Source organism: Panthera onca, chromosome B3 (assembly GCF_046562875.1).
Source record: "Panthera onca isolate mPanOnc1 chromosome B3, mPanOnc1 haplotype 2, whole genome shotgun sequence".
Lineage (NCBI taxonomy): Eukaryota > Metazoa > Chordata > Mammalia > Carnivora > Felidae > Panthera > Panthera onca.
Genome location: NC_138344.1, coordinates 137,113,376 through 137,137,530, shown reverse-complemented (window position 1 = coordinate 137,137,530; position 24,155 = coordinate 137,113,376). Strand labels below are relative to the sequence as shown.

Here is a 24,155-nt window from a genome sequence, read left to right as displayed (position 1 = left end):
ATAAGGAAGCTGTGGTTTATATATACAATGGAATACTACTTGGCAATGAGAAAGACTGAAATATGGCCTCTTGTCGCAACGTGGACGGAACTGGAGAGGGTTATGCTAAGTGAAATAAGCCATACAGAGAAAGACAGACACCATATGGTTTCACTCTTATGTGGATCCTGAGAAACTTAACAGAAGATCATGGGGGAGGGGAAGGAAAAAAAAAGTTAGAGAGGGAGGGAGCCAAACCATAAGAGACTCTTAAAAACTGAGAATAAACTGAGGGTGGATGGGGGGTGGGAGGGAGGGGAGGGTGGGTGAGGGGCATGGAGGAGGGCACCTGTTGGGATGAGCACGGAGTGTTGTATGGAAACCAATTGGACAATAAATTTCATACTAAAAAAAAAAGTCAAATGCAGGTTCAAATGCAGGTGCCTGGGCCCTACTCTGGGACTTCCTGATTCAGTAGGACTAGGAGAGAATTTGCCTTCTAACCAAATCCCAGGCAGTGCTGTTACCCCTGGCCCGGGGAGCATAGTTTGAGAACCAGCGCCTTCGGGATTCACCAAAGCATCATCCTATGGTCAGAACGTAGTTAAATAAATAGGTAATCCCCTGAGGGTGTCTATAATAGATGCATTTTAACCGGGATATTTTGGAATGATGCAGAAGTCCGGGGTAGAAGCCTTAGCCCAATACGCTATTTGTAATGAGCAATGGAGAATTATCCATTGCGGTCCACGATTGCTGATGTTGGTGCTCTGCGTTTGTCCAAAAATGCGTTGAATGTGGAGGTTTGGTGTTGTTAGGGTAGCATACAGACAGACCCGGTGGACACGTAACCAGCCCTCCCTGAAAAGAGTGACTCAGACCTTTCCTGGCTGTGTGTCCCAGCCACATTGCACGTGGCCTCTGTGAAACTTCCTCCCCTGAGATGTAGGGATAATAGGAGCACCTGCGTTGTGGGCTTCTTGTGGGTCGAACCGGGTTCATCCTTACAAGGAGCTGAGGCTAGGGTCTGCACGTGGTAAATGCAATATACGTGTTTATTAAATACAATCACGTTCGCTTTGCACACTGGGGTCCCAGAGGTGGCCTTGGGCAGCACTGAACGATACAGACGAGAAGGAGAAACAGGTCCGTGAGGGCATCAGAAAACAACAGGTTACACCCCGTGTTAAGCTCATAAATTGCTTCTCCCCAGGTAAAACTGGTTAGCATCGACGCAGCGGAAATAGCAGACGGCAACCCCTCTTTGGTTCTTGGGCTGATATGGAACATAATTCTCTTCTTCCAGGTAAAGTAATTTCCTCTCCGTAACGCACGGTAACGATCTCCTTGAGCCCGCTTAGTGCCAACAGAACAGAGCGGGGCCAGATCGAGGGAGACTGGGAGATCCTGCCTCTGATATATTTTGACTTCTCCGTTTCTTGAGAAAGAACCAGAGAAACCCGGCTGCCAAAGTCCGTGTGATTTTAATAGTGATGCGAGCTCTGTTCTCCAGAAGAGTCTAGCCATCCTCTTGGGACTTAAAGAGTTAAATATTTGCTTCAGAAAATAATTTTGTTCTGAAGTGTCACAAACACTGGGAAAGGCTTGTGATCAAAAATCGAACTTGGAGTTACTTTCCTAAAACGACGCGTGCGCGGCAGATGTAATTAAAAAGCCGGAGTGAAAGCAGTAGGAAGAGGCTTCTGTGGTGTCCTCTCTGTCCTTGGCCAACTCCAGCCTCTGTTTGGAGACGCAGATTCTATAGGGAAGCACAGGATCTGTGGCTGGAGTTCGAAGGTGGCGTTTAAAACTGCTCAAGTCTCAGGGCGCCTGGGGGGCTCAGTCAGTTGAGGGTCAGACTTTGGCTCAGGTCGTGATCTTGCGGTCTGTGAGTCCGAGCCCCGCGTCGGGCTCTGTGCTGACGAGTTTTTATCCCTGAATAGGAGAGAGTAAGCTGATGTTTCAGCTTCTAAAATGCCCTCTTCTGAAATAGAAAATCCTTATTTAGCTGCCCTCCTAAGAGTAAAAATGACCTGCAGGAAGGTGATTCGCTTGAGCTTTGGTCTCCTTGCTTGTGTTGCCGAGGGGAATGTGTGCAAACAAGGTTCAGGGACAACAGACTCAGTTCTATGGGAGCCTTGAACTTAACACATCGCAGGCTGTCTCTCCGAGCCTCAGTTTCCATATCTGTGAAATGGGAGCAGTGGTCAGCTCTGTGGGAAAGCCCTGTGTCAACCGTATTGTGTTATACACAGGCTTCAGCGACCAATGTTTGTTATTAAACTCTTGTATAGATTCTGGAAACATGCTGTGTGCAAAGGCAAGGCCTTAAATCCGGCCCAGATATCCATCCATCCATTCATTCGGTAAATGTCTGTTGAGTTTCTCCTATGTCGGGCTCTGCACACACAAAGTCCTGCCCTCCTGACTCTCTGGGATCACAGAGGGCAGTCCCATAGCATAGAACCCTGTGGTGCAGGTTGTGGTCAAGCTATGAGCAGAGTGCTGTAAGAATGTTCAGCGGGGGCAACTACCCCAGAGTAGGGAGGGGAGCGAGGAGGACTTCCTGGAGGAAGTGACATCAGAGCCGGGTTTTGAAGGATGAGTAGGAGTGCGTTAGACCTGTTCGCGGACTTTGCTGTGCGTACGGATTCCTTGGGAGTGGTGTTGAAATGCAGATTCTGATGCTGTGGGGCAGGGGCAGGGCCTGGGACTCCGCATTTCTCACAAGAGCCACGTGTTAGGAGCTACGTTTTGAGTAGCCGGGGATTTGCTGATGGAGGGAAGGGACATCCAGAGAGCGGGACCAGGATGCACATAGGCATGGGCCTTGAAACAGCATCATGCATTCTGAGACCGATAGGCAGGAGAGGAAAGGGGTAGGTGGAACCTGGTCAGGAAGACCGGTGTGTGTGCGTGGCCAAAGCACAAAAGAGAGAGATTCCAGAAAGAGGTGAGCTTTCCTATGAGGTGTCGGTAGGCACCACGAGTCACATAAAACCGGAAGCATCTTCTGCCCACGTGGAGACCCAGTTGCACGGGCGCTGGTCCCTCCAGCCAGGCTCCCTGTGGCCCGGGGTCAGACGAGGATTTGCGCCAAGTCTGTCCCGGGGGGGTCTGAAATGCCATTTTCTTTCCAGATTAAGGAGCTCACGGGCAATCTCAGCAGAAACTCGCCATCTTCCAGCCTGTCACCTGGCTCGGGGGGCACAGACTCAGACTCTTCCTTCCCACCCACGCCCACCGCGGAGAGGAGTGTGGCGATATCTGTGAAAGATCAGAGGAAGGCTATCAGGACCCTGCTGGCGTGGGTGCAGAGGAAGACGAGGAAGTAAGCCATCACTCCCTCCCCCCTCATGCTGTTGTCAGGCAGAGGGAGGGGGGGTTCCCCTGGGAGAGGGCAGAGGTTGGGGGCACCAGCATGTATTAGGTTATGTGCCTGTCACTTCACACAGACTCCGAGAGCAGGGAGCGCTGTGCGTTTTCAGTTTCTGCACGCGCAGAGCTGTCTTCGCAGAACGTTTGGTTTGCAGAAAAGTGACGGGGGAATTTGAACACGAGATCGAAAGGGCTTTGCCCCCATTTAATCCCAAAGCGGGAAGGGCTCTTGGATCCTTATAACACGTACATATTCGTTGTTAAGCTTCGGGGTGACTTTCAGAGTCTGTACCTACTAAACTCTAATAACAGTGAAGGCTGTGACGTGCTGTGACCCCCGCACCAGCAGGCCAGGGCTCTCAGCAGTGCTGTATCAGGGTCTTATGCAGCCAGTCGACAGCCCCTGGGACCCTGGGACCCTGGGCCGTGGCGGGGACAGCTGGAAAGCTAGGGGAGAGCCACACCCGACCCGGGGCCACCCGGCTCTGCCACGCACAGACCGGGGGCCTTCCTGGTGCATCACGGCCACGTCTGCGAGATGGTCACTTATCACTGCCTGCCTTGCAGGACAGTTAGGACGACGTGGAGTCAGCTCGCGAAAGCGCCTTGTGCTTTACCAGCACTTAATAAGCACTCCCTCACACGTCGGGTCCTCTCTCCCGGGTGTATACGGAAATAAACCATGAAAGAAAAAAGAACAAGAAGAGAGTTGGATCCTTGGGTTTTGACTGAGGGATCAAGCATAGTAGAGTTGATTAACGTAAACATCTGTCAGATGTGGTTTAAAAATAAAGCAACCCGAAGAGGGCTCGTTGCCAGGAGGTAGGGTGACCGTCAAGGAGAGGACGTGTTCCGTGGGGGTGATGGAACAGTCCTGGGTCTCCGTCGTGGCGGTGGCGGCCACAGGGTCTGTCCTTGACAAAGTGGCCTGGACTCTATACCACCCCCATGGGAGTGACGCTGGACGGATCCAGACAAGGCCTGTGGCTCAATGGCTCGTAGCACCTGCCTTTGATGATGCACTTGGTGATGTGAGGTGCACCGAGGGAGGCCAGTTGGACGGTAGAGGAGAGCTCTGTACCGCTTTTACAGCTTCTTAGGAATCCCAGATGATTGCTAAATACACAGATTTTTTCTAAGAGAGTTCAGTGGCCACCGTTGGAAGATGGGCGGGGTCTCGGGATGGATTCAAAGGAAGTTGGCGCCTGGCAGGATTGTCTCTCTTTGTCCCTCACGTTTAAGTTGTTGACGTTATTTCTGTGAAATGGGATCGTTGGTGGCTTCCATGTGCTACCCCGCGTCACACGTTAGGTTGACCTCGTGCCATGGCCGTTCTGACGGGTAAGATCTAACGCTTTGCCACAACAGCTGCCAAGCGGTCACAGCCAGCCGGGGTCCCCGCGTTACAACGGAGGAGTCTGAGGGCCAGAGAGATGTGACTGGCCCGAGGCCATCGCGCTGGGAACACGCGGGGCGGGGGGGCGGGACGGCCGGGAGGTGAACTTGGGCCTTTCTGGCTCCATTTTTATCGCACACCCTTATTTGCTGGTTTGCCTGCCACTGAAGAGTGAGCAGCGTGTGGAATTGCTCCTTACGTGTCTGGGAATCTGGGAACACAAGGTCCCGTTTGGCTGGTGTGGGTAACATACACCTTTCTGTTCTGTGTCTCTGGGAACGGAGGGGGAGTGCTGTGCACAGCTGTCCCGGGACTCAGGGCCTGAGGCGCCCCTGGCGAGCCCGCAGCTCCTGGCCCCGCTCGGAGGACCCTCGAGGCTGCCGCGTGTGACCTCTCAGGGGATTCACCTCCTGACCTGTGTCGCGGCCACCGCGGCCCCTCTCCTTCAGGTATGGCGTGGCGGTGCAGGACTTCGCGGGCAGCTGGAGAAGCGGGATGGCTTTCCTGGCCGTGATCAAGGCCATCGACCCCAGCCTGGTTGACATGAAGCAGGCCCTGGAAGACTCCATGCGGGAAAACCTGGAGAAGGCCTTCCGTGTGGCGCACGAGGCCCTTCACATTCCCAGGCTCCTGGAGCCGGAAGGTGACTCTGGTTCCCTCCCTTTCTCTTTCTGTCTTTTGAATAACTTGTATTACAGCTGCAACACACGCCGTCCGTGGAGAAATATTGGGAAAAGACAGGAAAATCGAATGAAGACATTGTTATGTTGCCTGTACTTCCACCCCTTAGTATTTTTCGATGCATCTCATTATAGTCTTTTTTACAGAATTGAGATCATTCAGTATATGTATATAGTTGACCCTTAAACGACACGGGTGTTAGGGGTGCTGACTGCCCCCTGCCCACGGTTTAACGTGCATGTATAGGGGACTTGGGTAGTTCAGTCGACGGAGCACCTGACTCCAGCTCAGGTCGTGATCTCGCAGATCGTTGAGTTCAAGCCCCCCGTCAGCCTCGCTGCTGTCAGCACAGAGCCCGCCTCGAATCCTCTGTCTCTGTCTCTCTTCCCCTCCCCCACTCACACGTGCTCTCTCTCTCTCTCTCAAAAATAAATAAACATTAAAAAAAAAAAAGAAAATCCACGTATAACATCTGGCCCCCCAGAAATTGAGTTTCTAATAGCCTACTGTTGACTGGAAGGCGTACCAATAGCGTGAACAGTTAACTAACACGTGTTCTGTATGTGATACGTGTTATACACATAAGCCAGAGAAAAGGAAACGTTACTAAGAAAATCGTAAGGAGGAGAAAATACATTTACGGGACTGTACCGAACGGTTCCCAAAAAATGCACGTAAGCGGACCCACACAATTCAAACCCGTGCTGCTCAAGAGTCAGCTGTGGTTGTGCATCTACGACTTTTTACTACGTGTGTAAAATTTTAATTCCAGTAGAGTTAACACACGGTGTTTTATTAGTTTTAGGAGTGCCGTGTAGGGGTTCCACAACTCTACCGTGCTCCGTGGTCACCATGATAAGCGTACTCGTCATCCCCATCACGTATTTGTAGCTTGTTTCTACTCACCATTGAGTGAATTGATTAATTAATGAATTAAGTCATTAATGATGACCTAAGCCCTTCGCCCATTGCTATCGTGTCTTTGTTATGTGTTTTTAATGGCTGCACAACGGTCCATCTAGTGGGCGTCCCCAAATTTACTTAGGTCTACCGCTGGTGGACATTGAGGTTGTTTCGAAAAGAGTCATGTTTCTATACAACACGCGGCAGACCTCTTGCTGAATAGAGCTCAGTGTGCATCTCAAGATTATTTCCTTCGGGCCCAGGTCCCATCCGCGGAATACCAGAGTTGGAAAGTACATGCCTTTTTAAGGTGCTTGGCTGTCTGTCAGATTGATTTCCACACGACTTGGGCTGATTTGGGACTCCCTGCAGCAGTGAGTAAGGGTCATGGCTCACCAGACTCGCTGATGGGGCCAGCTGAGAGTTGGCTGCTCCCGCTGGGGGAATTCAGACCGCAGGGAATAATGGACAGCCTTGGGAATGAGGAATCCTGGGTTCCACATCCCGCCTCTTCTCTTCATCAGCCGGATGTGAGACTTTAGCCAAATGATTCATCCTCCCTGGGTGTAAATTTCTCAAGCATAAAATAAAGAGAAAAAACCCTCAATGGTCTGCAGGACTCTTCAGCCACAGGTGTCCCTCGATCCTGTTTAAAAATCACGTGTTGATCGTCCTACTAACTCCTGCGTCTCTCTTAACAGACATCATGGTTGACACGCCAGACGAGCAGTCCATCGTGACTTACGTGGCACAGTTTCTGGAACATTTCCCGGAGTTGGAAGCTGTATGTTTGTTTCCTTACCTTTAATTCAGAAACAATTTACACCCGCCGGCCGTCAGACGAAGCGCTGATGAAATGAGCAGTAATAATCAAAACTGGGTCTCAGGTCCCTCGAGTGTTGCCTTGGCACATTTTAATTTCAGAATCATGGATAAGATGCTTTACATTTATTTTTTTTATTAGTTTTAAAGGTTTATTTTATTTTTGAGAGAGAGAGAGAGAGAGAGAGAGCACGTGTGAGCAGGGGAGGGGCAGAGAGAGAGGGAGACAGAGAATCCCAAGCAGGTTCCACCCTGCACACCATCAGCACAGAGTCCGACTCGGGGCTCGAACCCACAAACCGTGAGATCGCGACCTGAGCTGAAATCCGGAGTCAGCGGCTTACCTGACTACAAATCACTGTAAATGATTTACATTTAGAAGCAGGATGGGAAGTTGGGCAGCCATCCCTCTTGCCAACGTCTTCCCAAACCAAACTTTGCTAAGACTGTAAACGATGCTCCCTTGTGATGTGGATTGGCCACCTGATACTTTAGCCGTCAGATGGAACATTCTAGCAGTTTACCAGATTTTATCCGAGTGTGAAAAAATATGGAGGACAATGACATTTCAAAAGCATGTCTTCTTTAAAGAAAAAAAAAAAAGGCATGCCTTCTTATTTTCAGAATCCCAGACTATACTTGGAACAGAATCAGACCTTTCAGAAGTTATCGTGGCTCCATTGAACCTCCACCCACCCCGTGCCCAACCTTGAGATGGTAATAGTGACAGCAACAATGTGACGATAGACCTTTATTGAAATCCTTGGTAATTTACTGGGCTCGCTCAGGGCGACTCAGCAGTAAGCTGGATGGATGAGGTCCCTGACCTCGTACGGCTTCGCTCTCATAGCCCAAAGAGTCGACAAGTGAGCAGACACAGAATGTTGGGTAATGGGAGGTACTAGCCAGAACCAAATTAGCATGAAGAGCCAATCCAGGGGGGGACAGGGCTGCACTTTGAGCTGGAGGCTGGTCAGGTAAGCGCCCTGCATGCATCTGGGCTGACTGCCCCCTACGTCCAGACGTGGCTTTGTGTCACGATCCTCGTGTTATAGATGAGAATACAGATGGTCGAAGAAGCCTACGGGCCTCCCCAGGATCGCGGCTACCAAGTAGAGAGCTGGGGTCAAACCACACTCTCTGTGACTCCACGCTTCTGGCTCTTGGGTCCCTTACAACCACTGGCTGGAACCCAGGCCCCACTTTGTGCAGCTCCGAAGAGCTAGTCCGAGGCTACGCCTTTGGTTCCATTCCCTTTCTGTGTGCGTGTGTCCTGTCTGTCCCTGCACCACAGATCACTTCCCAGGGTGCTTTAGAAGCAGGAATTCCATGGGCTGGAAACGGCAGTTCTGCCGCTTGAAGCTGTGTGACCTTGAGCTGCTTACTTAACGTCTCTGGTACACGTCTGTGAGAGGTGTCCGCAGTGAAATGAAAATCTTACCCACGCTTCAGAGTTGGGTCAAGAGTAAATAGACGATGTGGAGTATGCAGTCTTCTGCCTGCGACAACAGTCAACGCTCAGCAAATGGCGGTGACTGTCACCGTTTTTGTAATTCAGTTTTCCTAGGCCCTCATGAAATTTGGAAATACTAGACTCCAAGGCTTTTATTAGCCCCGAGCTCTTAAGCTGTAGGCAGAGTTTGAAACCGGCTGAAACTTACGTCTGTGTGAGTTAAGGTCACCGCCAGGCTTCAGCAAATCCTACCCTTGGATCTCCCCCAGTGCTGGGGTCAGAGGCTGGGGCTGGGACGAGAGAGACTGAAGGAAATGTGACCCCTGGAGAAAGCGGTCCCGATTCACAAAACACCGTGTACCGCTGCGGCACTGGCTGTGTCCTTGCCCCCAAGGGAATCCAGATGGGCTGTCCCAGCTAATCTAGACACCCACTGAACTCTTCCTTAACAACTCAGCTGAGTTTAGTTCATTTTACTTACTTATTTTAAGCGTTTATTTGCTTATTTTGAGAGAGAGCACGCAGAGGAGGGGCAGAGGGAGAGAGAGAATCCCAAGCGGGCTGTGTAGTCAACGCAGAGCCTGATGCAGGGGCTCAATCTCGTGAACCCCGAGATCGTAACCTGAACTGAAGTCAAGAGTCAGGTGCTTAACGGACTGAGTCACCCAGGTGCCCCAAGTTTAGTTCGTTTTAATAAATCTCTGCTAAGCCCTGGTCAGCCATGTAACCAGACCCTGGACCTAGCTTTATGGCCCAACGTACGGTTTATTTGGGTAAATATATCGTAGGTGCTTCGAAAGAATGTGTCTTAGGTAGTGACACATTCTGTCTCTCTCTCTCTCTCGCAAATAAATAAATAAAAGGAAAAAAAGAATTGGCATTCTTTAAATACCAATTAGATTGAGTTGGTTAATATGCTCTTCTAATATTCTGCACACATACGGATGTTTTTCCTACATTTCCTATCAATTAGTGTGAGGGGAAAAGGTTAAAAATCTCCAACTTGTGGTTGTGGAATTGTTTCTCGGTTGTTTGTTTTTGCTTTATGGTGTCGACGCTATGCTATCATGCACGTTTAAGACTGTTGTATCTTCCTGATGGCTCAATCGTTGTATTTTCCCGCAATTTCGATCTTTGCCTGGAAGTCTGCTTTGTCTGATAGGAAGATAGCCATACCAGCTTTCTTACAATTAGTATAGTCGTGGTGTATCTCTTTCTCTTTTCCTCACAGTGTATGTGTGCTTATAGTTAAAGCATATCTCTTGGGGCGCCTCGGTGGCTCAGTCGGTTAAGCGTCCGACTTCAGCTCGGGTCACGATCTCACGGTCCGTGAGTTCGAGCCCCGCGTCGGGCTCTGGGCTGATGGCTCGGAGCCTGGAGCCTGCTTCCCATTCTGTGTCTCCCTCTCTCTCTGCCCCTCCCCCGTTCATGCTCTGTCTCTCTCTGTCTCAAAAATAAACGTTAAAAAAAAATTTAAAAAAAAAAGCATATCTCTTGTAAATAGTATACAGTTAGGTCTTATTTTTTAACTCTTCTGACAAAAATTAGTGTGTCACCTTATTAGTGAATTTCTCAACTATTTACATAGATTTAACCTACCATCCTGCTTATTGATTTCATTGGTCCTATCCGTGCTATGCTCTTTTGGCCTTCCTGTTTTTGGATTATTTGATTATTTTTTGGTTTCTATTTTATCTCCTCTGTTGGCTTTTTGGCCACATCTTCTCGTTTTATCTTTGCAGTAGCTTCTCTAGGGATTATAAAACTCATCTTGAACCTACTTTAGCCTACCTTGAATTACTATTATACCACTTACGGTAAAACATGTATTTTATGCATTTTTACGTAACAATGTAATTCCCTTCACTTCCCTATTCCCTTGTGCTGTCATTGTCATTTACTTTACTTCTGCATATGTTTTAATGGCCAGTGCTTTGTTATTACTGCTTTCAACAGTCAGGAGACTTTTTAAGAAAAGCGTTTAAATGGCCATCAGTATTGACCATATAATTTCCATATTAGGTACTTTTCATTCCCTCCTTCAGACCCAAGCTTCCATCTGTGGTCACTTCCCTTCAGCCTGCAGAACCACTTTCCTTTGTATTTCTTGTGGTCTTCAAATCATGACCTTTGGACTCTCTCATTTACTAACACTGGGTCATATTTGAGTCTACTTCTAATGATGGTTGTTTCTCTTGATTGTGGGTCTCATTCTCCTGCTTCTCCATGTCTTAAAACTTCTTGTTTTATTCCAGGCTTGGTCTATAAGAGTAGAGATTGAGGGCCTGCCATCTTTTTCCCCCAGAGAAGGTAGCCTGTTCCCAAACAAGGACCTGACTGAGGAGCTGACTGTGTTGACCTTCTCAGGAGTCAGTAACGGCGACACTGCAGGTTTATTTAATGTCAGCTCTCTGGTTTCAAATGATTTGAGGATGGGGTCAGCCAACTCTCCACCAGCACGCTGGGAGCCAAGCACTACAATACCACCAAGCTCTGTGCTCTCCAGCCCTACTCTCACTCTCAGCTGTTTCTTACTTAACAAAAGTCCCCGTGTGTCGAGAATTTGTATATGATGAGAATTGGTTTTGCATTTGGGGCCCTTCTGTGTTTGATCCCTCACACTGGCCCATGCAGTCAGTAAAGATTTGGCTAATCTTTCCTTATCTTGGGTCAGTTCACTCTCCTGTCCCTGCTCAGACTAGGCAGGAGCCCACCAGTCTGAAGGAGCTGACAGTCAGGAAGGGCTCATCCTTCCCTAGAGTTCCATTCATTGAGATTTCTTTGCATCCATAGCTTTTAAAAACACATTATTATTTTTTTTGACATGTCTGGTGTTTTCACATTTCAGCAGGAGCAACCGGCCCCATCTCTTAATTAGAGCACTTCTTGCGTTAGTTCTGAAATGGCTTTGTCCACACTGGTTTCTGTTTTACGGGGCGGGGGGGGGAATAGATGTTGCACTCAAACACTCCTCTGATTTCATGTTGCCCTGTGTTCCTTCACAGGAGGATCTCGTGGATTCGGATAAAGAAGCCCCTATTGAATCCACCTTTGTCCACATCAAAGAAACCCCTTCTGAACAGGAGAGCACCGTCTTCCTTCTGACGGAGAATGGGGAGCGAGCTTACACCGTCAACCACGAAGCCAGCCACCCACCGCCCTCCAAAGTCTTTGTCTGTGACAAGTCCGAGAGCGCGAAAGAATGCTACCTGAGTGTCATGCCCAGCCAGGCGCTCTCAGACAGCTCCACTGACTTCATGCGCCAGATCATCGACCAGGCCCTCCAAGAGGTCCCGGGGAAGGCCAGCAGCACCGGTGAGCCATCTCCGGAATCTTCCATTTTATCCTCCAGAAAGGACAACCGGAGGTCCAACTCTTTGCCAATCAAGAAGACCGTGCACTTTGAGGCTGACACCTACAAGGAGGCTTCCTGCAGTAAAGACCCTTTCTACAGTCAAGACCTTCGCTTTGAGGGGAGCCCGAGAGGGACAAAGGACTCGCTGAAGCAGGATGGGGACGTCCTGGCAGCTGAGATTGCCGAGGAAAAGCCGAAGCAGGAAGCCCCGAAGATTCCGGAAGCGGCCTCTGATGAGTCACCGGGGGTCGAGTCTTTGGTGGACAGGAAGATCAATCATTCGCAGACTTCGGAGAGTTGTCCCTCCTGGAACGGGGCGCCAGAGGGTGCGGCCGGTGGGGGGAAGGAGAGCCGTCCCCTTTCACCCCTCGGGGACAACGCGGTTATGGCCGAATCCTTGGAGATCAAGGTCCAGCTGCTGACCGTAGAAGCTATGGCTGAGGAAGACTATTTTGAAAGCACACCTTTAAAAGCCTCTAAGTTCAACAGCGACCTAACAGATTTTGCCTCAACCAGCCAGGCCTTCAATGAGGTTCCTCCGCCTCGTGAGAAAAGACCTGTCGGGGAAGAGGTTCCGGAGGATCACGCTGAGAAATTGGGAAAGAGGAGAAGCAAATCTGCGCACCAGCGCAAAGACTCGGACGAGTCCCCGGAGAGGCCGGACAAGCAGGAACCCCACAAGGACCCTGAGCGAGAGGACCCAGGCTATTCTCCGGCCCCTGAGGAGGCACCGGTGGAAAAAAAGCCAGAGGCGTACGAGAAGCCCAAGCGCAAGTCCGCGCGGCGCCGTCGGGGCGAGGACGAGGGGGAGGCCGCGGGGCCGCAGGGGCCGGACGGCGAGCTGCCCTCCGACCCTCCGAGTGGCAGCCTCAGCCTGGAGACCCTGCACAGCCGCAGCCAGGAAGGCCTGGACTTCAAGCCCTCCCCGCCGCTGTCCAAGGTCTCCGTCATTCCCCACGACCTTTTCTACTACCCGCACTACGAGGTGCCCCTGGCAGCGGTTCTGGAGGCTTATGCGGAAGGCTCGGAGGACCTGAAACACCAAGACCTGGATCCAGAGGAGCCGGAGGACTATCTGTATGACCTGGGGGCCGGGGCCGAGGCCGAGGAGGCCAAGGAGGCCGAGGTCTCTTGGAACAGCTGTAGCTCCTCGGGGCCGGGCGAGGAGGGCCCTGAGGCCAGCATCCCGGCCCCGAGTACCGACGGGGGTGCAGAGGGCACCAGACCAGCCTCGGAGCCCGCACCCCCAGCCCCTCCAGAAGGCCACCAGCCAGGGGAGGCCGAAGAGGGCGGCCCTGTGGAGAGCCATCAGGTAGGCGGTCGCCGATGCGGGGACCCTGGGCCCCGCACAGGGATTCTGCTGTTGTCGCAGCTTCAGCCTCCACAAAACGGGGAAGCGGACGCGTCCATCGCAGGCGGTTCGGCCAGTTTGAGGAGGCGCTCGCTCACTCAGGCTCGGGCACGGGCAGGGCTGGCCCCCGAGAGGAGCTCTCCTGAGATTTTGAGGCTGGGGGGCCTCTCTGGCCTCCAGGAGCCCTGCCCCTGCCCACGAGGCCGCCAAGAGGATATAGAAAGAGGCTGTGTTGGAGGGCCCAGCATCGTAGCGGTGATACTTGGAAACGGCGATCAAAGCACTTAGCAAACCTTAGCCCCCGCCTCCTGCAGCCTGAGAAAACCAAGTGGGACCTCATATCTGACTCCGGCCTTGGTTTTTGGTGGCACAGTTATCCTGGGCTTAGAAGTGGGGGGCACGCACTTCTGAGTTTTAGCGGCTGGGCACAAGCCATGTGGTATTCCCGTTTCAGCTGGCCCAGCAGCTCGAGGGGCCCCCGGAGGGGGCAGTGAGAGGGTGCAGGGGACCCTGACCTGCTCCTCCTCTTGGTCCGCTCCCTTCCCTCCCCTCCAGCCAAGCCAGCCTCCCCACTACCTCCCGGGCACGCCCCACTCTGCTCTGCCCCTCCCCCCATGCTACACTTGGCAAGTACTCATTCCTCTTCGAAGCCCAATGCTAATGACACCTCCTCCTAGGAGCCTTCCCAGCTTCTCCCCCGGAGGCCCTTGCTTCTCATCTATAGCCAGTGACACGGGACAGCTCTCTGCCACTAGTCTGGTTGTGATTTTCCCTCCCAGGAGAGAGTGAGCATTGAGGTATTAATGTTCAGATTCTGGAGAGCAGCCTGGCAGGGCTTGCAGTGGAAAGGAAACAAACGTGGATTGCAGGATGGTTTGGGGGTGTAAGGTGGACACGGGGTAAATTAAACACCAAGATAAATGGTGATGCTCTGGCTAACGGCAGGGGGGAGTCTAGGCTGAGTGAGGGGCGGAAAGATGCTCAGAGGAATGAGAAATCCTTGCACCTGGAGGGCTGCAAGAGAAAGGGACAGTATCAGTGGCCTTAAAAGACATTTAGGGTCTAGATGGACCGGAAGCGGTGGCTTGGTGTTTTCGCCAAACCCAGACGATGCGCTGGGCAGAGCAGAATTCTCAGTGACGAACAGCCTAGAAGCAAGCGTGGCAGGGCCACCCGTGCTGGGTCTGCCTTTGGATGGAGAAGAGAGGGGGGCGTCCCACAGGTGCCAGGACCCACCTGCCAGCTGCCGCTTCTGCCCCCAGGGAGAGGAACCCAGTCCCCGGCCCCCACCACCTCCCACCTGCTGTCTTCTTGGAAGCCAGCCCGGCCGAGCAGGCCCTTCCAGCAGGGGATTCCAAGATTCAGTGGGGTGGATATGGCCCTCAGTGACATCATGTCTTAGAGTCGCCAGGTTGGGGGACCATGACAGCAACTGTGGCGATTTTCTGGGCAGCAGATCTTTTAGGGGACCGAGTGGGTGGCAGGGAGATAAGCCTAAGTGGCATCTCTGCCGCTCCGTGCTATTTAAAATGGCTTATCAGCAGCTCAGTTCCTCTCCCTGGACCCACTGAATGCGGCCTGCACACAGGCCGGTTCATTCTCTTCTGCTTTGCAAAGAGGAAGGTCATTTGCCAAGAGCAGGTCGTGCAAGGTGTGTGTGCCCAGCATGCGGACAGGTGATTTGGGGTGGGGCTGAAGGGGTCCTGGGCTGGGAATGATACCCGGAGATGTAGATTTCAATCTACCTTACGCTGAACTAAGCGTGAGCCCTGGGGAGAGCTTCCGTTCCTGGCTACGGTTTGCCACCGTCTGCCTCTCTGGGCTCTGAGCTGCCTCCTCTGGCTGCCCCCCATCCGGTGAGCAGGCCCCCACTTGTCCCAAGTGAGACCAAGGAGTGCACCCAAGTGAGTGCAAGGAGGGCTTGTCGCCAGGGATGACAGGTGAGGTCTGTCTGGCAGACAAGACAACACAGAAGCATTTCTCTGATACCTGGCCCTTCTTTTAAAAAGGAAAAAAAAAAAAACAAAAATAAAACACGGGGCCCCTGGGTGGCTCAGTCGGTCAAGCGTCCGACTTCGGCTCAGGTCATGATCTCCCAGTTTGTGGATTCGAGCCCCACATCGGGCTCTGCTGACAGCTCAAAGGCTGGACCCTGCTTCGGATTCTGTGTCTCCCTCTCTGCCCCCACTCCACTCACGCTTCTCTCTCTCTCTCTCTCTCTCTCTCTCAAAAATAACTAAACATTAAAAAAAAATTTTTTTTAAAAAGGAGAAAAAAACCTTCCAATGAGACGAGAAAATGGAAAATTTCTTCTTCTTCTAGTCTTTAAAAAAAAGTCTTTTCAGTTCGCCTTTCAGAGAAGGTAGCATTGGCCCATGGATGACGGAGGGGAGATGGGCATTCACACTGCTGGGAGCAGATTTAATTCCTGCACGGAGCGTTGTTCTCCGGGGTGCACGGGACAGGCCACTCTCATCCTCATATTCTGACACCTGCAGAGCAGTGTCTTACGGCCCCCGAAGGGATTCTTGAGAGGTGGCTCCGACCACCCCCACGCTTCTCGATTTCACTCGGGAACGTTGCCGCGGGGTTTCGGAGTGTCTGGTGTAGACGGTGGTCGAAGCCACTTCCTTGTCAGATAAATGCCAGAGATGTCACACTATGATCCAACAAAGGCACGGGGAAGATGTCATCCCACAAGCTGTCTGTTTGCCAGTGTGTGCACCTCTCCCAGCCCAGGGGTCGCCTTTGCACCTGTTGGCCCACTGGCTTCCAGGATTCGCTCCTCTCTTTAAGTGGGTGATGGTTGTGTGAAGGGCCCAAGCATCGCCCAACTGTATGGCCCATCCTTCATGGGAAACCCGGTGTGGTATCGTGAGAAGAGATCGATAATTATTATACCCATTTGATGGATGAGGCAAGTGAGGGAGAGAGAGGAAGAAAGCCGGTTGCTTAAGGTAACTAACACAGCCAGATCTCAGTGACTCTGAAACCCATGCTGTTTTTTACAGTCTGTGGCCTTGGCACTCTAACCAGGGGTGGGCTTCTCTTCCACGGCGGGCTGTGCTGGAAGGAATCCCCGGGAGGGGGCGCCCTAGCTTCCTAGAATTCAGGTGGAGCCGAGCGCCGCTGGTGGGGGGGGGGGGGGGGAGGGGGTGTCATGCACTCAGCACTCAGCCTCAAATGCTGACTTGTGTTTGGTTGTCTTTGTCCTTAAGTCCCAGGAATCTGAAAACTCGGGAAACTTAGCAAACTCTTTAGAAGAAAAGGTAACGGGAGAGTCAATCAGCAGTAAAAAAAAGGAAAAAAGGAAGCACGTGGACCACGTAGAAAGTTCAATATTTATAGCACCCGGCACCGTCCGATCCTCAGAGGACCTGGAAGGAGACACGGGTGACCACAAAGTCCTCTCCAGGTATTTTATCACCGTCTTCTCCCCCTAGAGACCGAGCTAGAGAGTTACTGCCTGAGTGCATGTCATTCTTGGTTTCTGATTTGGGGGGGGGCGGGGGGGAGTGGGTGGGGGGAACACAGGGACGGGACCGGACGGCAAGGGAAACACAGGTTCAAACAAAAATGCATCCAGCCAGTTGGTCATTCATTTGCCAGAATCAGAAACGGATCGGTCCTCCTTGTCTGCACCCTGCTCCCCGGCCCTGCCCGGCCTCCCCGTTACCAGGCCCGCTCATACGCGGCCGGGCCCGGCGGACACCAAGCCCGCCTTCTCCCCTTTCCGAGTACCTTTGGGCGGAAACTGGAAGTAGGGGGCATGATGGCAGAACCGGAGTAGGTGTGGGGTGTGAGACGGTGCAGTGTCCAAGGCTCTGCGGACGCCCCGGCCCCCGGATGCCCCCTGGCTGGGCTAGGGAGAGAGCCAGCCTAGCCATTTATAAGCATCTCACGGAATTCAAAGCAATGTGCTCCCTAGGCACGGGGGGCACCTTTCGTGGCTGTCACACGGAAGCCAGACGTGAATGACGTGGCTTCACCTGTGAGTTTGGGTCCCAGGAAGTGAGGCCGGTTGACTCGTCTCGGGGGGGGGAGGAAGCTCGGAGCGCCCGTCTGCTCGGTCACTCCAAGGGCACCGGGTGAGCCGGACTGGCCCCAGGGAGAACACTTGGCTGCTGAAATGTCAGAAGATCCTGGTTTCTCCCCGCCGTCCCTCGTCGCCACCATGGCCACTGTCGAACCTGCCCTAATGTGTTCTAGCATTTTGCATACGGTCCCTCATCCGTTCTCACAGCAGCGCCTTAGGCGGGTAGGAGGGACCATGCTTCATCACCGTGGGTGCGGTGGGGGGGGGGGGGTCTGGGGACACCTCCCAGCCCAGGAGATGACAGAGCTGGGGTCTTGCACTCAGACCCGTCAGGCTCCGTGACCCACATTCTTTCCGTGACCCCTCATTGCCGGCGGCGGGGGAGCCACACTGGCCGCGAAAGGGAGGTTGTTGAGATCGGCATTTGGGGAGGAAGTGGGGAGAAGCCAGGGCAGACAGAACCAGAAGGAAGAGTTGGCGGATGTCCTGCCTTCCATCTCCCCTCCACTTTGCTTCTGCTCCTGGGCTACAGGGGACAAAAGGAAAATAGGTGGGGGGGGGGGGGGGCCCAGGTGAGGAGGGGCAAGGCACAGCAGAACGCTGCGTTCCCACTTTGCCCATGACCCCCGGAGTCCCTCTTCCTGCAGAGACCTGGTCGTGACCGTCCGGCAGACATCTGTGTCTTGGCGTGCAGCCCGGACCCAGCTCTAAGTGCAGGTGGCCCGCATGGGCAGGTGGCCCAGGCTACCGTCTTCCCCACCACAGCTCGCTTGAGGAGGGGCCACGGGTCATTTCCAGACGGCTGTCCCTCTTCACTAGGGGAAGATGCAGGCGTGGCTCCAGCCCCCCGGGGGCTCAGGCAAGCAGGAGGGAAGGCGCGCCCCCTCTTCTGTGCTGGAACCGAGGGGAGCACCTTAGGTGCCAAGAGGCACGCGCGGATTTCACCTTGTGGACCTCAGAGGCAGGTGGAGAGAGGGTCAGGGGCACCTGCAGGCTGAGATGTCCTTCGAGCTCGGTACAGAAGGATAGTGGGATCTGGACTTGGGAGAGGGACAGAAGGCGTTCCGGGTGGGAGAAAGAGCCTGAGCACCCAGCTGGCACACAGCAGCCACCCCAGGACATGCAGGTCGGATGTGAGGGGGTCAGGGAGAGGCAGGGGAAGGAACACTGGGGGATCGATCATCTGGGACGCCTGCTGCAGCCAGACATCAAGCAAAACCCGTCCCAGAGGAGATGAGACAGAGGGGGCGGATGTTCAAAAGGCAACGTTCTGTCGGTGTGTGTGGGAGTGAGGCCCGGTTGACTTTTCCCGGCAGAGGTTTGAGCGACGTGCACGTCCCTCTGTGTAGAGCAGACAACGGTCCCCTCGGCGGCGGCTTCCCATCCCACTCGGGCAAAGCTGTAATCATTCCGTCGCATTTCAGCCACGGGGAAGGCTGCGTGCCAACGCACGCAGAGGGCGCAGGGGTGTGCTCATGGAGAGAACGAGTGAGGCCCCCTGCGCCCCTCCCCTGTGCCAAGCCGTTTCACCTGCAGTCCGGCAGGTACCACCACCCCCCTCTCGTGACCGAGAACGTGAGTTCGGAGAAGTCAGTGCCTCGCCCAAAGCTCTTGAACTGGACAGAGCCCCGGGCACCTCCCTGCCAGGCACACACAGCGCGTTTTCCTGGCTGTACCTTGACTGGGGCTTCCCATTGTTCTGGGCAGAAGGGGCCATTGTTCCCGAGCCTTCCCGACCGGTCTCCCCGGCTCTCATCTGTGTCCGTTCTTGGTCACCTGTGTCCTCCTCCCCAGCCCGCCAAGCACCTTGGCTTTAGTTGAGATCCTTGAATGGCCCCTCGAGCTCTTTTGCCTTTGAGGACCCTCTGTCCCCAGCCTGTTCCCTGTCTTGCTCCTGGGTTTCAGCTCCTGAAACCACTTCCTCCAAGCAGCCTTCTTAGATTCCTCCAGGCTACTTTTAATCCCCCTTTATAGGTTCTCACGGTCTCTACTCTTTTTCTTCACCGCATTAACCCAAACGGGAATGTCTCCAATTATTTGTGTAAGGATGTATTTGTCATCTGCTTTCACCCTAGACGGTGAGGCAGCTCCCTGGAGGCTGGGGAGGGCACCCAGCAGAGGTCCAGTGCTGCAGCTGGCCTTTAATAAACATTCTCAGGAGTGAATGTGAATAAATAAATGCATTGCTCTCTTATTAGTCTGTGGAGGGCGGGCTCCTGAGGAGCCGGGCCCTCAGCCGCCCGGCCCAGTGCCCGGCACACAGTAGGCGCTTGATGATGCTTGCTGGGAGGAGGGAGTTCGGGATACAAACCTGAATCGGCCTCCTGCGGATGGTACCAGAACAAAGAAACCACCCGCAAGAAGGGACGCCGAAAGCTAGCAGAAGAAAGAGCAGGAGCCCTTCCTGATGTTGACCCGCCTTTTACTAGAAAATAGGATCCGCAGGTGGGAGTTACCTGTGTCTCCAGGTACTCCCGTGAGTTGAGTCAACACTTAGGGGACATTGCTGGGGCCCAGGCACCTGACGGTCTCTTCTTTTTGTGGTGCGTTTTGTGTCGTGTCCGTGCCGTGATACTCGCTCGCCTAGGCTGGCCCAGTGCCTGGCACGTAGTAGGTGCTTCATGCCTATTAGCTGGAAACATGCCCGATGCACGGGAAGAGGTTGGTGAGGGTCCAGTGGGCGGGAATAGCCAGGCTGCCGATATGAATTCCCTGGCAATAAGCTCGTGGGTCAGATGCCTTTTTCTTGGACCCCCGGATGGCCACATGGTACGTCTGCCTTGAGGAAACGGAAGTGATTGTCTCTGATCCCCAAAACCTCGTTCTCCTGTTGAGTGGCAAGACAGGGCCACCGGGACCTGGCGTGTATACCGTACTTCCCACCAATACCGCAGCCCCATGAAGTAGTCGGGGTGGGGATGATGATCCATTTTACAGATGAGCTAAACTGATCCGAGACATAAAAAACACTTGGCGAAGGTTGCCAGTTAATCGACCAGGAGCCGGGACACAGCCCAGGCCACTGGCTGGGCATCTTCGGCCGCCGCCCTGGGTGAACCAACTTTGAGATACGTTCCCCATCAGCCTCAAAGATATGGTCAGAAAATCGGCCTCCTCATGCATGAGAGAAAAAGAGGTACAGACCCCCGAGAGCTGGACAGAGAGCAGCCTTGTGCCTAGAAAGCACTAGAAAGGGAGTCTGGATAGCAGGTCTCAGCCCATGCCTGACATGAACGTTCAGAGGACCTTTGGCAATTCCCAGATCTTGGGATGCTCAGAGAAGGCCCTCTGTTTCTTCCCTGAAACCCTATGACTTTTAAAACTACGTGGTCGGCTTTCTATTTAAAATTCTCAGTTGCTTTTTTTTTTCTTTCTTGTGGATGAGGCCACAATGTGTCTCTCTCTTATCCATCCTACTGTTTGTAAGCACACTCCAACCCAAGTGGGCATGTTGGATACAACTGCTCCTTTCCGTGGCTGGGCCTGAAGTCATAGCTGGCCTAAACCCACGTGTGGAAGACTTGGGGCGGGGGTGGCCGTACAGGGGGACCCGAAGAGCTCCCGGTGGCACCAATTCAAAACGTGTGTTTATTTTTCAGGACTAGTCACAGTGACTCCAGCATTTACATTCGACGACATACTAACAGGTCTTTGGAATCGGTTAGTATGGGAATTTCTTCTTCTTCTGCGTGGCCCCTGCTAAACCAATCCCTTCCCGTCCTTCCTCCTCCCAGCCCAGAGCTTTGAAATTACTGACGTGCAACCAATGTACTTTTGGATAGAAGACAAGCAAATTCACACCTTGTCGTTGAGCACAGTCCCACCGGATGTCCAATTGGGGTTCTAGGGGATGTAAATAAAGTGCTGGCTGTAAACCTCGAAGTCCTCTTTGTTGTAAAAAACGCATCCAAGACCTGCCACCCAGCCCCGCACACGCACCCAGAAAGACCACCCTCAAAGACAGAAGCGCAACGTAGGTGGAGGTTCCAGTCTACCTTTGCAGCTACTTAGCCCTGGATGTGTTGGGGCCCAAAGCACGGGGGCGGGGGGGCACAGCCCGATTCGGGTTGTGGGCGGTGGGGCACCCGCCGGGGGCTGGGGGAGAGGGTAGAACACCGGTAGAGAATCAGTTAGCAGTTTGATTTTGGAACTTAAATGCTTGCGATATTGAAAAAAAGCGTGGCATGCTCGGCTTCGTATGTTTAAAATCGTTTTATTTTCTGTTTCAGAGATTTCATCTTTACTAATTGGGTTGCGGGGGTTTTGTTTATAAATTTCACTGTAGGACCACTTTAGCTATGTTCAGTTGAGGAACGCGGCAGATCAGGATGACAGAAGGAACCGAATGTTAACCAGGTTGGTGGCTTTAGTCCGAGTTTTGCGGGGTTTAAGATTTTTTTCCTTTCCTGTTTTAATTGTGCAGCCTCCCTTGGGGGCGTGGCTACAACTAGGCTCTGTTGATGGCGATAGTCGTAGTCGGAGGTCATGCAGGAAACCATGTAGAGCAAGCGAATGTAAACCGAACATACGTAGGAGGGCAAGTGGGAACGGATGAACGTCGATGGGCGGGGAATGGCTCAGAAAATGGGCTTCCGTGTAAAGCCGGGTCTGGGTCACCAGCCCCGCAGCTGCGTAGATGCAGGGGTAGAGCCAGGCAGTAGTGACGTGATGCTGTGTGTGTTCCCCACGTGTAGCACCTGACCACCTGTTCCTTCTGTGTCGCCCCTGCAGGTACAATACTCAGAAGCTCACTGAGCTGATATTACAGTTTTATGGCATCAGAGCAGATATGAAGAAGGAGTGCAAACATACCAGGATGTCTATGAAAGTATTTCTTGCCGTTCGAGAACTCGATGGCCTTGTCCGATATTGCCGAATTGGCGTAAAACCGCCCACTTAGGACCTAGGAAACCCGAACAATCTCGAAAACTCTGACAACTCTGAGATGCTCCTATCCCTCTTAAAGATATCGAATCACTTAATGTCATTGATTTGCTTTTTTTAAAATACTTGCCACGGATTTCAATGGGCGGGGAAGGCCTTAGATTATTGAAATGGAAAGCCTCTCTGAATCCAACACCCACGAGTGTAATCCTCAGAAGCTCCCCCGTCTGGCTTTTAAAAAAGAGGCAAGACATGTTTCCCTCCCAGGCCGTAAGATGGGAATATTAACTCACGTCCCACCAGGCATGACGTACTCCGAGGACAGGAGTGCGTTTCGCTTTTAGGAGATAGAGACCTCGAAAATTTAAGCTAGAAGGTTGAGAAATGCAGTCATGCTTTCCGTGTTTCTGGAGCGTTGATTATTAGCTTTGTAATAAAAAATGGAGTTTAAATTTTTTCTAGAAACGGCTCTAAGAAAGAGAAATTCTGTCCGTTGTCCATTGTCACGAGTGAATCCGTTTCGAGGCCAAAAGGCAAACGTTTAACCCACTGTTGGCCTCGCTTTTCTGTATCAGGAGATCGTTCCGGGATGAGCTGGTTTCCACGGCTCATAATCTCCACCGCACGCCCCAAATGACCACCCTAAGAAGCTTACGCTCTAGGCTTCTATAAGCAGAGACCCCCAACCCCTTTGCAACCGGATGATGGCCCCCGCCCTTGCCTTAGGGAGAACTGGGCTTTAGCCGCCAGGGAAAAGCAAAATGTCACTTTCACCCCACCTTCTGTAAATGAAAAGAGGGAAGACAAGTCTGACCAGACGCAAATCTAGTGATTATTTTTGAGGTTCTGTTCCAAAGCCAAAATCAAAAACTTGGTGGGGGTGGGGCGGGGGGGGTAGAGAAGCGGGGAGGGCGTGCCTTTGTTTCTGAAGGCTGTTTTTAAATGATCTATAATCAGGGAACTCTATTCCTTTAGATTACAAAAGACATCCCCTCTGTCACACACTAATGGCGCAGTGCCATCAGCCCCCAGCTTTGCGTTAAGGGCACTGTGGTATAAAGGAAGGTGTCCCGAACGGGGGAGTGGTAGTTGTGTGGCCCCGAGCAAGCCCCGAGCCCCGAGTCTTAACATGCCCGCCTTCGCAATGGGGCCGACCGCTTTACCCCCTTAGGGTCGTGCACAGTTGGGTCTCTGCATGCGCCCCTCGGGGCCACTTGACTGGGACGCCACTGGGACGCCCTCCACTCTCCGGTTGGGCAGTGAGGTTGCAGGCTGGGGAGGCAGGGGAGGCCCATCCCCCCGGGGACCCGCTTGTGACTGCCTTGCCTGTGTCTTCCCTTCTGCAGGAAGGCCAACGACTCTGGCGAAGCCGTGTTGCAGGAGAGCCAGAGCTCACAGAGCGACTCTCTGACCCAGTTTGTCCAGCAGCCGGATATGATGTATTTTATTCTCTTCCTCTGGCTCCTGGTTTACTGCCTACTGCTGTTCCCACAGCTGGACGTCACCAGACTCTGATGCGTGTGTCTGCATAATAAAAAAAAGGCTCCTGACCGGGGGGCAGGAGTCTTGTCACTTCCCTTTTATTGGGGTTTGAATGGGCCACTCTGCAGACAGCCGAGGGCCTCCAAGGAAACAGCGTCCCTCTCCCTGCTGTCTCCATGGGTTCCCTTCTCTCCTGCAAGTCCTAAGCACGCTTTTCTCTTCCGCCGTGTCCTCAAAACTCAGGTGTCTGGCTGGAGTCCCTAAGCGGAGCGTGTTCCTGCGTGCCTTGCTTTGGCAGGTATGAAGCGTCCTTGCTAATATTTAGCCATAGCCCGGGTCATAGCTCGTCCTGCGTGCAGGTTTTTAAGGCCTGGGATGGCTTTGAGTTACTTGCCTCTGAGAGGAGGGTCGTCCTGATGGGAGGTGGGGGGAGAG

The 24,155-nt window shown here is 52.9% G+C and overlaps 1 protein-coding gene across 7 annotated transcripts in view; it reads left to right on the top strand.

Annotated features, from left to right (window-relative positions):
• The window catches only part of CLMN (calmin), a 111,199-nt gene extending 87,389 nt beyond the window's left edge, over positions 1-23,810 (top strand). For 2 of the 7 annotated variants that reach the window (XM_078447876.1, XM_078447879.1), the window contains 10 exons: positions 1,193-1,285; positions 3,120-3,310; positions 5,203-5,396; positions 7,039-7,121; positions 11,618-13,279; positions 16,537-16,733; positions 20,954-21,014; positions 21,640-21,710; positions 22,086-22,182; positions 23,585-23,810. In XM_078447876.1, the coding sequence (XP_078304002.1) occupies positions 1,193-1,285; positions 3,120-3,310; positions 5,203-5,396; positions 7,039-7,121; positions 11,618-13,279; positions 16,537-16,733; positions 20,954-21,014; positions 21,640-21,710; positions 22,086-22,182; positions 23,585-23,770 (2,835 nt within the window). In that variant the 3' untranslated portion in view covers positions 23,771-23,810. Of the gene's footprint in view, positions 1-1,192; positions 1,286-3,119; positions 3,311-5,202; positions 5,397-7,038; positions 7,122-11,617; positions 13,280-16,536; positions 16,734-20,953; positions 21,015-21,088; positions 21,237-21,583; positions 21,711-22,085; positions 22,183-23,584 lie in introns of those variants that run through there. The other 5 variants (XM_078447878.1, XM_078447880.1, XM_078447877.2 and 2 more) reach the window with 4 other exon arrangements.
• Positions 23,811-24,155: the final 345 nt, after the last annotated feature.